The following is a 15,926-nucleotide window of genomic DNA, read 5'->3' as shown; positions in this document are numbered from 1 at the left end:
GGGATGCAGTTCCCACTGGCAAGAGGAGGACATATTCTTTATGCCAACTCATTCTCCAGGTCGTGGGAATTGTGGAGGAGCCTGGCATTCCGTACCCAAGTTGGCCTGAGAAGGTGGCGATCGATTTCCTTCCTGAATCCTGGCATTCTCCACAGCCGACTGATGCAACCAGGAGGGGTAGTTGAGAGTCAAACACTGTGTGCTCAATTGGAGTGGAGACACTCATAGCCCCAGCGTGGATCAAAGGACATGTGGGAGACAGTTGGCTTATTACCAACAACACAGCAGCTTTCACTGGCTGTTTATTTCCAAATATTTAAAATCTCAGAACTGCGTTGATGGGATTTGAACTCCTAATCGCCGGATTGGGCCTCTGCATTAGTACCACACGATTCTACATCCAAAGAACAAAGAGAACAAAGAACAGTACAGCACAGGAACAGGCCCTTCGGCCCTCCAAGCCTGCACCGACCATGATGCTCGACTGAACTAAAACCGTACGCACTTACAGAATCCTTGTCCTTCCATTCCCATCCTATTCATGTATTCGTCGGGGTGCCCCTTAAATGCCGCTATCGTACCCGCTCCCACTACCTCCCCGGGCAGCGCGTTCCAGACATTCACCACCCTCTGTGTAAAAAAAAACTTGCCTCACACATCTCCTCTAAACTTTTCCCATGATGTGGAGATGCCGGCGTTGGACTGGGGTGGGCACAGTAAGAAGTCTCACAACACCAGGTTAAAGTCCAACAGGTTAATTTAATAGCACAAGCTTTTGGAGCGCTGCCCCATCATCAGGTGACTCACCTGATGAAGGAGCAGCGCTCCGAAAGCTCGTGCTACGAAATAAACCTGTTAGACTTTAACCTGGTGTTGTGAGACTTCTTACTAAACTTTTCCCCACGCACCTTAAACCTGTGCCCCCTAGTAATTGACTCTTCCACCCTGGGAAAAAGCTTCTGGCTATCCACTCTGTCCATGCCCCTCATAATCTTGTAGACTTCTATCAGGTCGCCCCTCAACTTCCATCGTTCCAGTGAGAACAAACCAAGTTTATTCAACCTCTCCTCATGGCTAATACCCTCCAGGCCAGGCAATACCTTATTCCACCTGAAGAAAACACATCAAAAAGGTACCTCTGCTGAACGTATAGGAGAAGGGTTAATAGCTATGATGTGAATAACTGATATCTACCGTCAATGTAGTCAGAACACCTGTCCAGAGAACTGGCAGAGATGGTTCAGTCTGGGAGGAGCCTGGAGCCTCTCGTTCTCTATACGTACTTATTTATGTTTTTATTTATTTGTTCATGAGATGTGGGTGTCGCTGGCTGGGCCAGCATTTATTGCCCACTCCTCATTGCCTTTGAAGGGACAGTTAAGAGCCAGTCACATTGAATCTGGAGTCGCATGTAGGCCAGACCGGGTAAGGATGGCAGATTTCCTTCCCTGAAGGACATTGGAGAACCAGATGGGTTTTTCTGACAATCGGCAATGGTTTCATGGTCATCAGTAGATTCTTAATTCCAGATATTTTTATTGATTTCAAATTCCTGCCATGGTGGGATTCGAACCCGGGTCCCCAGAGCATTTCCCTGGGTCTCTAGATTACTAGTCCAGCAACAAGACCGCTACAGCAATGCCTCCCCTTAATAATAAACATTTGAAAGTTTCTATTGAGAGATGTGTTCTTCCGTCTAGGCGAGGGACTTGGTTAGTATATCTGGCATCTCAAGGGGTGCAGGAAGATGGTGTTGAGGTAAAGGATCAGCCGTGACCCAATTAAATGGCAGAGTATTCTCGGTGGGCCGAATGGCCTACTCCGGCTCTGATTTCCTATGTTCCGATAGGAGGCACATTGCTCCTGACACAGTGTGTCAGGAACCTCACTGATGTTACCTGTGAGGGTATCCCAATTTGAATCATCGGTTTGTGGTGTTACTTAGTCAGGTAAAACCCCTGTGAGGAACCAATCCACTTATCGTATAAGCAAATATTAAAGAATGTTTATTAACTTAGAAGAGAAGAAAAATATACAAAGAAAAGGACTACAATATTCTAAGACACTTCAGTGCATGAATAACTAAACATGCACACACAGTTTTATCTGGAAATTACCCCTTGTCTAAAATATATCTATGATCCCTGAAATCACTAAGACTTCCCATTCCCAAACAACATCCAAATGTAAATAACTACAAGTCAAATCCAGCTTATAGTTACCACACAGTGCAGGGCTGATGATCATGTCTAGGAAGGGTCTTTTCCTGGTACAGTGAGGATACGAAGATTTCCTGCAATGTCTTGGCTCCAAGACTTGGGTGCAATGCTAGAGCACCTCTGAGAAGTAAAAGGTGTGACAGAACCCCTTGGTTGTGAAATAGCCTCCTCTCTATGAGTTGTAGAACATAGAACATAGAACATAGAACATTACAGCGCAGAACAGGCCCTTCGGCCCACGATGTTGCACCGACCAGTTAAAAAAAAACTGTGACCCTCCAACCTAAACCAATTTCTTTTCGTCCATGAACCTATCTACGGATCTCTTAAACGCCCCCAAACTAGGCGCATTTACTACTGATGCTGGCAGGGCATTCCAATCCCTCACCACCCTCTGGGTAAAGAACCTACCCCTGACATCGGTTCTATAACTACCCCCCCTCAATTTAAAGCCATGCCCCCTCGTGCTGGATTTCTCCATCAGAGGAAAAAGGCTATCACTATCCACCCTATCTAAACCTCTAATCATCTTATATGTTTCAATAAGATCCCCTCTTAGCCGCCGCCTTTCCAGCGAAAACAATCCCAAATCCCTCAGCCTCTCCTCATAGGATCTCCCCTCCATACCAGGCAACATCCTGGTAAACCTCCTCTGCACCCTCTCCAAAGCCTCCACATCCTTCCTGTAATGTGGGGACCAGAACTGCACACAGTACTCCAAGTGCGGCCGCACCAGAGTTGTGTACAGTTGCAACATAACGCTACGACTCCTAAATTCAATCCCCCTACCAATAAACGCCAAGACACCATATGCCTTCTTAACAACCTTATCTACTTGATTCCCAACTTTCAGGGATCTATGCACACATACACCTAGATCCCTCTGCTCCTCCACACTATTCAAAGTCCTCCCGTTAGCCCTATACTCAACACATCTGTTATTCCTACCAAAGTGAATTACCTCACACTTCTCCGCATTAAACTCCATCCGCCACCTCTCGGCCCAACTTTGCAACCTGTCTAAGTCTTCCTGCAAACTACGACACCCTTCCTCACTGTCTACCACACCACCGACTTTGGTGTCATCAGCAAAGACTGGTCTGTCTGCTTCTGGAGGGATGGGTTGGGGGGCAACCGTGATTCCGTTCCCCCTTTTGTTATTTCAAACTCAAGAGTGGACTCTTCACATATTTTGAAATCTTTCATTTTGTGAGGCTTAACATTTCTCTAACCCTAAAATCACCCAGCCATTCAGGTCAACTGTTTCTGCTTGCGGAACCTAACATTTCTATAGCAGTCATCTAAGTAATCTGTTTCCACTGCTACAGCAAATCACAATCTGATCATCTGTAGATTCTCTCATGTGTTTGGAATGCCCTCATCACTTTCAGAGACTTGTCTGCCCCTGGAAATGTTGGCTGTTACGGTTGCTAGGCAGATTTCTACCGTTCTGGTCTTGTTAAATTCTTGTCACTGTTGCTAGGCAGATTTTTACTATTCAGGCAATGGTAAATTTGTTAAAAGCCCTGACACCAGCCTGGTCTCAACCAATCTCCCTCGAGAGAGAGAGAGAGAAAGAGAGAATCGAACACATGACTGATTGACGACAGAAGTATATCATCATCTACATCATGTTTCCTCTTGTGGTTGAGTCCAGAAGGAGGTGGGGGTGGACTCTGTGTTAAAATTAAATATTAAGACAGAGATGTAGAGAACTATTTTCTCTCAGAGGGTTGTGGGACTTTGGAACTCTCTGCCTCAGAAGGCGGTGGAGGCGGGGTCACTGAATATTTTTAAGGTGGAGATAGATTCTTGTTAGACAAGTGAATTAGAGAACGTAAGAACATAAGGAGCAGGAGTAGGAGTAGGCTATCTGGCCCCTTGAGCCTGCTCCGCCATTCAATAAGATCATGGCTGATCTTTTCGTGGACTCAGCTCCACTTACCTTCCCGCTCACCATAACATAGAAGAAACATAGAAGATAGGAGTAGGAGGAGGCCATTTGGCCCTTTATTCCTTTACTGTTCAAAAATGTATCTGTCTTTGCCTTACATTCAATGAGGTAGCCTCAACTGCTTCACTGGGCAGGGAACTCCACAGATTCACAACCCTTTGTGTGAAGAAATTCCTCCTGAACTCAGTCCTAAATCTGCTTCCCCTTATTTTGAGGCCATGCCCCCTAGTTCTAGTTTCACCCGCCAGTTGAAACAACTTCCCTGCTTCTATCTTATCTCTTCCCTTCATAATTTGATATGTTTCTATAAGATCCCCCCCTTATTCTTCTGAATTCCAATGAGTATAGCCCCAGTCTACTCAGTCTCTCCTCATAAGCCAATCCTCTCAACTCCGGAATCAACCTAGTGAATCTCCTCTGCTCCCCCTCCAGTGCCAGTATATCCTTTCTCAAGTAAGGAGACCAAAACTGTGCACAGTACTCCAGGTGTGGCCTCACCAGCACCTTATACTGCAACATAACCTCGCTGTTTTTAAACTCCATCCCTCTAGCAATGAAGGATAAAATTCCATTTGCCTTCTTAATTACCTGCTGCACCTGCAAACCAACTTTTTGCAACAAAGGTTATCCGGAGAAGATGGGGGACATGAAACTCAACAGCAACACATCAGCCGTGATCTTATTGAACGGCATAGCAGGGACAAGGGGCCGAATGGCCTACTTCTGCTTCTATTTCATATGTATCACACATTAGCACATTCCATCCGTTAACACTTCGCATGACTGTCAGAATCATAGAATCCCTACAGTGCAGAAGGAGGCCATTTGGTCCACTGAGTCTGTACTGACCACAACCCCACCCAGGTCCTATTCCCATAACCTTCATTCACCACCCTCGTTCATCCTGCTAATCTCCCTGACATTAGGGGCAATTTAGCATGTTCAATCAACCTAACCCGCACATCTTTGGGCTGTGGGAGGAAACCGGAGCACCCGGAGGAAACCCACGCAGACACGGGGAGAACGTGCAGACTCCACACAGACAGTGACCCAAGGTCGGGAATTGAACCTGGGTCCCTGAGGCAGCAATGCTAACCACTGTTCCTACGCGCCTGCCTTCCGGCAGTCTATGTCACACACTCTCGCGGGGCCCATTCACATTCATAGCTTTACTCTCTAAAACCTCTCCTGGATCAAATCTGGCGCCTTGGTAGTTCAGTCTGAAGGCAGTACGCTTGTGGGATTACCTGGGATGATTCTGTTCAAAAACTCAATAAGGTAAAATCCACAGTTCCCCAGACGGACAAACCTCGGAAACATTCAGGCTGGGTTTTGTGATTGAGTTTTATTGAAGAATAAATGCATTTGCGGTATATATATAAATACAATTTTCCAAAGGTTGAGTGAGCTGTGAGAGTTAGACTGCAGAGAATCCGACATATAATTCCACTGATCCAGAAAAAAAAGCACCTCGTGTCCCAAATGTTCTCCCGTCTTCCCTTTGAGGAGGGAGGCTGATCAGTTCTGGAATGTTCTGTCCAGCTCACCAGAATAAATGGAGATGCTTCAGAAACAGAGGTCCGCCCTGCAGTTGTATGTAGAGGTTCATTCCAGCATTCCCAAGGTGAATCCCTGTTTATCTTCCTCCCTGGAATCATTCACTTCCTTGCTTTGGTAGGAGGCATCAAGACCTAGGATTCAAAACGTAAACCATCATCTCTTCCAGTGTTTGCTCCAGCTCATTCTTCCACCCCAGCCGGTGGAATCTCAGTTCTGTCAGTCTATCTTCCATCCCGCTGCGAGCAGGGACAGGAGATATCATCGAATCATAGAATCCCTACAGTGCAGAGGAGGCCATTCGTCCCATTGAGTCTGCACTGACTCTCTGACAGAGCATCTTACCCAGGACCTCTACCAAGACCACAAGAAATGACCCCAGTGTCATAATTAAGGACCCCACGCACCCCGGACATTCTCTCTTCCACCTTCTTCCATCGGGAAAAAGATACTAAAGTCACGTACCAACCGACTCAAGAACAACTTCTTCCCTGCTGCTGTCAGGCTTTTGAATGGACTTACCTTGCATTAAGTTGATCTTTCTCTACACCCTAGCTATGACTGTAACATTACATTCTGCATCCTCTCCTTTCCTTCTCTATGAACGGTATGTTTTGTCTGTATAGCGCGCAAGAAACAATACTTTTCACTGTATGTTAATACGTGTGACAATAATAAATCAAATCAAATCAAACAAAGGGGCGTGAGTGAAGCCCGATCCATCACTGATGACACAAAAGTTGGCCGGGTGGTTAACAGTGAGGTTGAGTGTCTTGGGTTACAGGAAGATGTAGATTAGATGGTCAAATGGGCGGAAAAGTGGCATAGAGGTCATAGAGGTTTACAGCATGGAAACAGGCCCTTCAGCCCAACTTGTCCATGCCCCCCCCCTTTTTTTTAACCCCTGAGCTAGTCCCAATTGCCCACATTTGGTCCATATCCCTCTATACCCATCTTACCCATGTAACTGTCTGAATCATTTTTAAAAGACTGTGCTACCGTGGGCGGCATGGTAGCACAGTGGTTAGCACTGCTGCTTCACAGCTCCAGGGTCCCGGGTTCGATTCCCGGCTCGGGTCACTGTCTGTGTGGAGTTTGCACATTCTCCTTGTGTCTGCGTGGGTTTCCTCCGGGTGCTCCGGTTTCCTCCCACAGTCCAAAGATGTGCGGGTTAGGTTGATTGGCCAGGTTAAAAATTGCCCCTTAGAGTCCTGAGATGCGTAGGTTAGCGGGATTAGCGGGTAAATATGTGGGGGTAGGGCCTGGGTGGGATTGTGGTCGGTGCAGACTCGATGGGCCGAATGGCTTCCTTCTGCACTGTAGGGTTTCTATGATCTATGATTTCTATGAAAATTGTACCCGCCTCTACTACTACCTCTGGCAGCTCGTTCCAGACACTCACCGCCCTCTGTGTGAAAAAATTGCTCCTCTGGACACTTTTGGAATTTAACCCTGAACCGTGTGAGGTGATGCAGTTTGGAAGGAGTAATTAGACAAGGTCTGACACTGGGAAGTTCCGAAGAACAAAGGGACCTTGGCGTGTTTGTCCATAGGTCTCTGAAGGCAGAAAGGCAGGTTAATAGGGTAGTGAAAAAGGCATATGGCACACTCGCCTTTATCAATCGGGGTGTAGATTACAAAAGCAGAGAGGTCATGATGGAGTTGTATAGAACTTTGGTGAGGCCACAGCTGGAGTACTGTGTGCAGTTCTGGTCGCCACATTATAGGAAGGATGTGAATGCACTGGAGAGAGTGCAGAGGAGATTCACCAGGATGCTGCCTGGGACGGAGCATTTAAGTTATGAAGAGAGGTTGGGTAGGCTTGGGTTGTTTTCGTTGGAGCAGAGAAGACTGAGGGGCGACCTGATTGAGGTGTACAAGATTATGCGGGGCATGGACAGGGTGAATAGGGAGCAGCTGTTCCCCTTAGTTGAAGGGTCAGTCACGAGAGGACACAAGTGAGAGGTGGGAGGTTTAGAGGGGATTTGAGGAAAAACATTTTTATCCAGAGGCTGGTGATGGTCTGGATGCGCTGCCCGGGAGGGTGATGGGGGCGGGATGCCTCACATCCTTTAAAAAGTACCTGGATGAGTACTTGGCACGTCATAACATTCAGGGATATGGGCCACGTGCTGGCAAGTGGGATTAGGTGGGCAGGTCAGGGCATTTCATGTGTCGGTGCAGACTCGATGGGCCGAAGGGCCTCTTCTGCCCTGTAATATTCTGTGATTCTTCCAGGGCACCAGAATGCAAAAATTCCAGTTTCTGATAGAACCTTTCCGGATGTATCACAGCTTGGTATGGTTCCTGCTCTGTCCAAGACCGCAAGGAACTACAAAAGGTCGTGAACGAAGCCCAGTCCATCACGCAAACCAGCCTCCCATCCATTGACTCTGTCTACATTTCCCGCTGCCTCGGAAAAGCAGCCAGCATAATCAAGGACCCCACACAACCCGGACATTCTCTCTTCCACCTTCTTCCATCGGGAAAAAGATGCCAAAAGTCTGAGGTCACATACCAACCGACTCAAGAACAGCTTCTTCCCTGCTGCTGTCAGACTTTTAAATGGACTTACCTTATATTAAGCTGATCTTTCTCTGCACCCTAGCTATGACTGTAACACTATATTCTGCACCCTCTCTATCATTCTCGATGAGCGGTATGGTTTGTCTGTATCGCATGCAAGAAACAATACTTTTCATTGCATCCCAATACATGTGACAATAATAAATCAAATCGAAAATGAAATACCTTACTCTAAGCCTGTCACCCCACACATTTAGCATGGCCAATGCACCTAACCTACACATCTTTGCAGTGTGGGAGGAAACCGGAGCACCCGGAGGAAACCCACGCAGACACGGGGAGAACGTGCAAACTTCACACAGACAGTGACCCGAGGCTGGAATCAAACCTGGGTCCCTGGCGCTGTGAGGCAGCAGTGCTAACCATTGTGCCACCGTGCCGCCCAACATCGATCGCACTACAACCTCTGCAGTCCAGGAATCTATCATTCACAATTGCTTCGAGTACACCCAAGCAGCTTACAAATTAATTTACCTACTGTCATTTGGCAAACAGCACATCAAAGACACGGAATTTGGTAAGGAAAATAATTTTTATCGCTGCTTTCTAATGTTCTGTGGCGGTATTGTAGTAAATATTTATCTCGAGGCTGGTTCCCCTTTCACACACCTGTGGTCCGACAGTCTAATATCATTTCCATCTTCCAGGAAACTCTGGAAGTGATTTGCCTTGGGAATTCCAGACTGGACTGGTTACAGTGCATAGGTTACACGATCAAAACCTCACTATCTCAGCAATGAGAATTCACACCAGAATTCACACCTCCATTCTGGTCGCCACATTTTGGGTGAGATCCTTAATGAGTACTTTGTATCGGTATTCACCAAGGAGAAGGAGGTGACGGATGTTGAGGTCAGGGATAGGTGTGTGAAGCTCCTCGAGAGATTTCTTCACCCAGAGGATGGTGAATGTGTGGAATTCACTCCCACGGAAAGTAGATGAGGCCAAAGCGTTGTGTGATTTCAAGAAGAAATTAGATATAGCTCTTGGGGCTAAAGGGATCAATGAATATGGAGGGGAAGGGGGGAATCAGGATATTGAATTCGATGATCAGCCATGATCATAATGGATGGCGGAGTAGGCTTGAAGGGCCGAATGGCCTCTTCCTGCTTCTAGTTTCCATGTAGCAAACCCACAAAAGTAAAGGCAATGCACGTGGACTGTTGCGACCCAAGAAGGTGGCTCAACCATCACCTTCTCAAGGACAATTCCCAAATGCTGGTCTAGCCAGCAACACCCAGACCACATAGCCCCCTCACAAAGAGAATGTACAAAATGGTCTTACCTTGGACACGGGTTTGAGTGCCGGTGGCTGAGGGGGTTTGGTTGCCGGTGGAAGGAGGGGTTTGGCTGCCGGTGGAGGAGGGGGTGCCCTCAACCTTGAAGGCTGCAACAAAGCACAAAAATGAATGAGACGCAGCCAGTGCAGTAAGTGGGATAACACACACAGTTCATTCATTTCACTCAGTCGCTATGGTAAACCTGATCAACTCCTCTTTGTTTGAGTACAGGTTTCAATGTTGGGAAACTGTAATCTTTCCTTCAGTGGAGGCTAATTTTAACCTCATCAGTCCAACTGCTGCCTCACAGCGCCAGGGACCCGGGTTTGATTCCCGGCTTGGGTCACTGTCTGTACGGAGTGGCACAGTGGCGGCACGGTGGCACAGTGGTTAGCACCGCTGCCTTCACAGCGCCAGGGACCCGGGTTTGATTCCGGCCTTGGGTCACTGTCTGTGCGCAGTCTGCACGTTCTCCCCGTGTCGGTGTGGGTTTCCTCCGGGTGCTCCGGTTTCCTCCCACACTCCAAAAATGTGCGGGTTCGAAGGATTGGTCATGCTAAATTGACCCTGAGTGTCCCGGGATGTGTAGGTTAAGGGTGGGATTCGTGGGGTAAATGCGTGGAGTTAAGGAGATAGGATGGGGGAGAGGGCCTGGGTTAGATACTCGGTCAAAGAGTCGCTGCAGACCCGATGGACTGAATGGCCTCCTTCTGCAGTGCAGGGATCCTATGATGGGTAATAAAATGGATGGCTGATCCCTTTACACCAGTTCCATTGCGTTGGTCAATACTGGGTGATCAAACCAGTAACGTTCCTTTTTTTGGTTTTCTTTATAATGGTTGGATACAAATGAGTGGCTTATCAGAACCCTACAGTACAGAAGGAGGCCATTCGGCCCATCGGGTCTGCACCAACCACAATCCCACCCAGCCCCTATCCCTGTAACCCCATGTATTTAACCTAGCTGGTCTCCCTGACACTAAGGGGCAATTTAACATGACCAACCATAGACTCCCTGCAGTGCAGAAGGAGGCCATTCAGTCCATCGAGTTTGCAGCGACTCTTTGACCGAGTATTGAACCCAGGCCCTCTCCCCCACCCTATCCCCTTAACCCCACGAATCCCACCCTTAACCTACACATCCCGGGGCACTCAGGGGCAATTTAGCATGACCAATCCTTCGAACCCGCACATCTTTGGAGTGTGGGAGGAAACTGGAGCACCCGGAGGAAACCCACGCAGATACGGGAAGAACGTGCAAACTCCACACAGACAGTGACCCCAGCCGGGAATCGAACCAGGGTCCCTGGCGCCGTGAGTGCTAACCACTATGCCACTGTGCTTGGCATCACACCATATTACACAACCACACTCTTAGCTGACCTGATTCACTGTGAGTGGGATATGTCAAATGGATGTAGAAGGATATTTGAGTTAAAAAGTTTGGTCCAGAGAAGGAATTTTCCTTTGAATATCTTCAACTGATTGGTTAACACAGAGTGTCTTTTGTGGAGTAGAATTCTTTCCTTTAAACCGTGAAGCTTACAGATTCATTCCGTGAGTGAAAAATTGGCCGCTTGGCTTCCCAAATAAAAATGATTGAGATCGTACCCGGGTTCGATTCCCGGCTCGGGTCACTGTCTGTGCGGAGTGACACAGTGGCGGCAAGGTGGCACAGTGGTTAGCACTGCTGCCTCACAGCGTCAGGGACCCGGGTTCGATTCCTGGCTTGGATCAGTGTCTGTGTGGAGTCTGCACGTTCTCCCCGTGTCTGCGTGGGTTTCCTCCGGGTGCTCCGATTTCCTCCCACAGTCCGAAAGACGTGCTGGTTAGGGCGCATTGACCGTGCTAAATTCTCCCTCAGGTGCCGGAGTGTGGCGACTTGAGGGTTTTCACAGTAACTTCATTGCGGTGTTAATGTAAGCCTACTTGTGACACTAATAAATAAACTCTAGACCTATCTGAGTGCACATCAGGTGGAGATGCCGGCGTTGGACTGGGGTGGGCACGGTAAGAAGTCTCACAACACCAGGTTAAAGTCCAACAGGTTTATTTGGAATCGGGAGATTTCGGAGCGCTGCTCCTTCCTCAGGTGAGTATACATCAATCAAAAGGTTAACTTACCTTGCCCAATGGTACAAGTGGTTTATTCAGCGGAGGTTGAGGAGTACTTGCCTGCAAGAACAAACACAAGGCAATGAATGAATGGCCTGCTGGCTTGTGAGGGCAGAATCCCAGCCATGCCAATGCACCCAGAGTTTCCCTGTGTGGGGAACGAGAGGTACATCCCTCTGACGGGACACTTACCTGGTGAGGCAGGATGACTGCAGCTGCTGCTGTGTAGGAGGGTGGGGGGGGTGGAGCGACCATCATTGGACCCTGAAACAGGAAGGTAAGAATGAGCAAATATAAAGAGTGACTAAGCGAAACAGGCTTTGCTCTCAGGATGTGTGTGTGTGCCGCACTGGCAAAGGCCATTTCCTCTTGATCCAAGGTGATGATAATGGAGGGGATGATGCGCTGACGTGTTGAAAGATTGATGTAATTTGGTGACCAATTAAAAGCCAATTGTGTTGTTGTGTGACCAGAACCACAGGTCTCAGACCGACTGCATTCTTGCACTGGGAACTGTCATGGACTTAATGACTGAGTCACTTCCTTCAGTGATGTCATCTGGATGGGTGTTTGCGATATGACTGAGTAGTCAGGCTTTCAGAATAACTTGAAAATAATCTGTGGTTATCTCCCCCCTAACCGTCCCCCTGTCCAGGTGACCTCAAGCGGGAATTTCCGGTCTCGCTCGAGCGATGCCGTAAAATCCAGCCCATAGAATTCGATTTAGAAACATAGAAAAACTACAGCACAAAACAGGCCCTTCGGCCCCACAAGTTGTGCCGAACATATCCCTACCTTTTAGGCCTAACCCTCCATCCTATTAAGTCCCATGTACTCATCCAGGAGTCTCTTAAAAGACCCTATTGAGTTCGCCTCCACCACCACTGACGGCAGCCGATTCCACTCGCCCACCACCCTCTGCGTGAAAAACCTCCCCCTAACATTTCCCCTGTACCTACCCCCCAGCACCTTAAACCTGTGTCCTCTCGTAGCAGCCATTTCCACCCTGGGAAAAAGCCTCTGAGGGTCCACCCGATCTATGCCTCTCAACATCTTATATAGCTCTGTTAGGTCTCCTCTCATCCTACGTCTCTCCAAGGAGAAAAGACCGGGCTCCCTCAGCCTATCCTCATAAGGCATGCCACTTAATCCAGGCAACATCCTTGTAAATCGCCTCTGCACCCTTTCAATCTTTTCCACATCCTTCCTGTAATGAGGCGACCAGAACTGAGCACAGTACTCCATGTGGGGTCTGACGAGGGTCTTATATAGCTGCATCATTATCCCCGGACTCCTAAACTCAATCCCTCGATTGATAAAGGCCAGCACACCATACGCCTTCTTAACCACCTCCTCCGCCTGCGGGGCCGATTTCTCAGACTTGTTGGGATTTCATAGAATTCCTACGGTGCAGAAGGAGGCCATTCGACCCATCGAGTCTGTACTGACAACAATTCCACCCAGGCCCAATCCCTGTAACCCCACGTGTTTAGCCTGCTAATCCCTCTGACACGGAGAGTCAATTTAGCACGGCCAATCAACCTAACCCACACATCTTTGGACTGTGGGAGGAAACCGGAGCACCCGGGAGGAAACCCACGCAGACACGGGGAGAACGTGCAAATTCCACACAGACAGTGACCCAAGGCCGGGAATTGATCCTGGGTCCCTGGCGCTGTGAGGCAGCAGTGCCAACCACTGTGCCACCGTGCCGTCCCATGAACTCGTGTTCTCTGGATAAGGAACCCAGCAAGGTAATAGCTACACCCCGTCATCCCCTGCTGTACCAGGACGAGTGGAGGACTTGCCTTAAGAACCTTGAATCTTGGTACTTGAGGAGTACTTGGGGCACTGTCGGTGTAGGCCGGATTCGAGAGCCCAGACGTCGTAGATTGTTGGCTCCTAAAGACACAATCAGGGGGTGATAGACAGAAGCCAAAAATGCAACAACAACAACAACACTTCATAGTTCAGCTGCTGACAACCAAGGAATCTACAGCCCCTCCAGCCAGTGGCATTCCTCGATCCTGCCAAAGCTAATGGAACTCTGACCGGCTTGCCATGTTTTCCAGACCCGACGCTGCCCCCTGCCGCAATGGGGTGGTCGAATTCCACCCTGAGACCCCCCAGCTTGGAGGAATCATGGAATCCCTCCAATGCAGAAGGAGGCCATTCGGCCCATCGAGTCTGCACCGACCACAATCCCACCCAGGCCCTATCCCCGTCATCCCACATATTTACCCCGCTAATCCCCCTGAACACAAAGGGGCAATTTAGCGTGGCCAATCACCCTAACCCGCACATCTCCCGAGTGTGGGAGGAAACCGGAGCACCCGGAGGAAACCCACGCAGACACGGGGAGAATGTGCAGACTCCACGTAGACAGTGACCCAAGCCGGGAATCGAACCCGGGTCCCTGGCGCTGTGAGGCAGCAGTGCTGACCGCTGTGCCACCGCGCCGTCCACCACTGTGTCACCATGCTGCCCATGGGCCACCTGAGCGGGCAGCGGGGAGCTTGGTTTGAACATCTCATCTGAAAGACTGTCCTGCTGACAGTGCAGCACTCCGTCACTACCAGCACTGCAGCGACAGCCCACGTTTCACCCTCAGGTGTGAGAGCTGAGACTTGTTCTATCAAAGGTGTGATCCGATTCAGATTCTAGATTCCAGGTTTAACGAGCTGTCGGGGCACAGTGCTGTATCTGGAACCTCTCCAAACGCACAAGCCTTCAACTGGACACACCCAAATGTCAATAAAACTTACCTCGGAGTGGCTGTGCTTTTCACTGTGCGTCTCTTGTACACAATGGCTCCTACTCCAAAGGCCGCGATGACTAATAGCACGACCAACACAATAATAACTATCGCTGCAGGGAAATAAAAAAACAATATATTATTACCCCGGTCACACATGGTTAACAATTAAGTCGAGCAAAATACCAGGATCAGTAGACACAGTAACCACAAGACCATAAGATAAAGGAACAGAATTAGGCCATTCGGTCCATCGAGTCTGCTCCGCCATTCAATCATGGCTGATAAGTTTCTCATCCCCACTCTCCTGCCTTTTCCCCATAACCTTTGATCCCCTTACCAATCAAGAACCTATCTACCTCTGTCTTAAAGACACTCAATGACCTGGCCTTCACAGCCTTCTGTGGCAATGAATTCCACAGATTCACCGCGCTCTGGCTGAAGAAATTCCTCCTCATCTCGGTTCTAAAGGGTCGTCCCTTTACTCTGAGGCTGTGCCCTCGGATCCCAGTCTCTCCTACGAATGGAAATATCTTCCCCATGTCCTCTCTATCCAGGCCTTTCAGTATTCTGTAAGTTTCAATGAGATCCCCTCCACCCCCTCACCCTTCTAAACTCCATCGAGTACATAGAAACATAGAAGATAGAAGCAGGAGGAGGCCATTCGGCCCTTTGAGCCTGCTCCGCCATTCATCACAATCATGGCTGATCGTCCAACTCAATAACCTAATCCTGCTTTCCCCCCATAACCTTTGATCCCATTCGCTCCAAGTGCTATATCCAGCTACCTCTTGAATATATTCAATGTTTTGGCATCAACTACTTCCTGTGGTAATGAATTCCACAGGCTCACCACTCTTTGGGTGAAGAAATGTCTCCTCACCTCCATCCTAAATGGTCTACCCTGAATCCTCAGGCTCTGACCCCTGGTTCTGGACTCCCCCACCATCGGGAACATCCTCCCTGCATCTACCCTGTCTAGTCCTGTTAGAACTTTATAAGTCTCTTTGAGATCCCCCCCTCACTCCCCCCTCACTCCAGTGAAAACAATCCTAACCTAGTCAATCTCTCCTCATACATCAGTCCCGCCATCCCCGGAATCAGCCTGGTAAACCTTCACTGCAGTCCCTCGAGGGCAAGAACATCCTTCCTCAGAAAAGGAGGCCAAAACTGCACACAATACCCTCGGCGTGGCCTCACCAAGGCCCTGTATAATTGCAACAACACATCCCTGCTGCTGTACTCCTGATTGGTTACAGACCCAGAGTCCTCAAACGCTCCTCATACGTCAAGTGTTTCATTCCCGGGATCATTCCCGGAACCTCCTCTGGACCCTGTCCAGATCCAACACATCCTTCCTTAGATACGGGGAACATTGAGTTGTGGTACTGGGGTTTGGGCTGTTCCTGGGCACTGGGAAGGATGTCCACTCTCGCAGTTCAATGAGTTCAGACCCTCCC

At 48.8% G+C, this 15,926-nt stretch overlaps 1 protein-coding gene across 2 annotated transcripts in view; it reads right to left on the bottom strand.

Annotated features, from left to right (window-relative positions):
- Positions 1 to 5,498: 5,498 nt before the first annotated feature.
- Positions 5,499 to 15,926, bottom strand: part of LOC144510168 (zinc metalloproteinase-disintegrin-like MTP4) — a 91,517-nt gene continuing 81,089 nt past the window's right edge. For both annotated transcript variants that reach the window (XM_078239594.1, XM_078239596.1), the window contains exons 20-25: positions 14,477 to 14,579; positions 13,520 to 13,613; positions 11,904 to 11,975; positions 11,721 to 11,771; positions 9,602 to 9,703; positions 5,499 to 5,864 (exon numbers count right to left, since the gene is read on the bottom strand). In XM_078239594.1, coding sequence (XP_078095720.1) covers positions 5,832 to 5,864; positions 9,602 to 9,703; positions 11,721 to 11,771; positions 11,904 to 11,975; positions 13,520 to 13,613; positions 14,477 to 14,579 — 455 coding nt within the window. In that variant the 3' untranslated portion in view covers positions 5,499 to 5,831. The remainder of the gene's footprint in view (positions 5,865 to 9,601; positions 9,704 to 11,720; positions 11,772 to 11,903; positions 11,976 to 13,519; positions 13,614 to 14,476; positions 14,580 to 15,926) is intronic.

Source organism: Mustelus asterias, chromosome 22 (assembly GCF_964213995.1).
Source record: "Mustelus asterias chromosome 22, sMusAst1.hap1.1, whole genome shotgun sequence".
NCBI classification, from domain to species: domain Eukaryota; kingdom Metazoa; phylum Chordata; class Chondrichthyes; order Carcharhiniformes; family Triakidae; genus Mustelus; species Mustelus asterias.
This window is presented reverse-complemented; position numbering and strand designations above follow the sequence as displayed.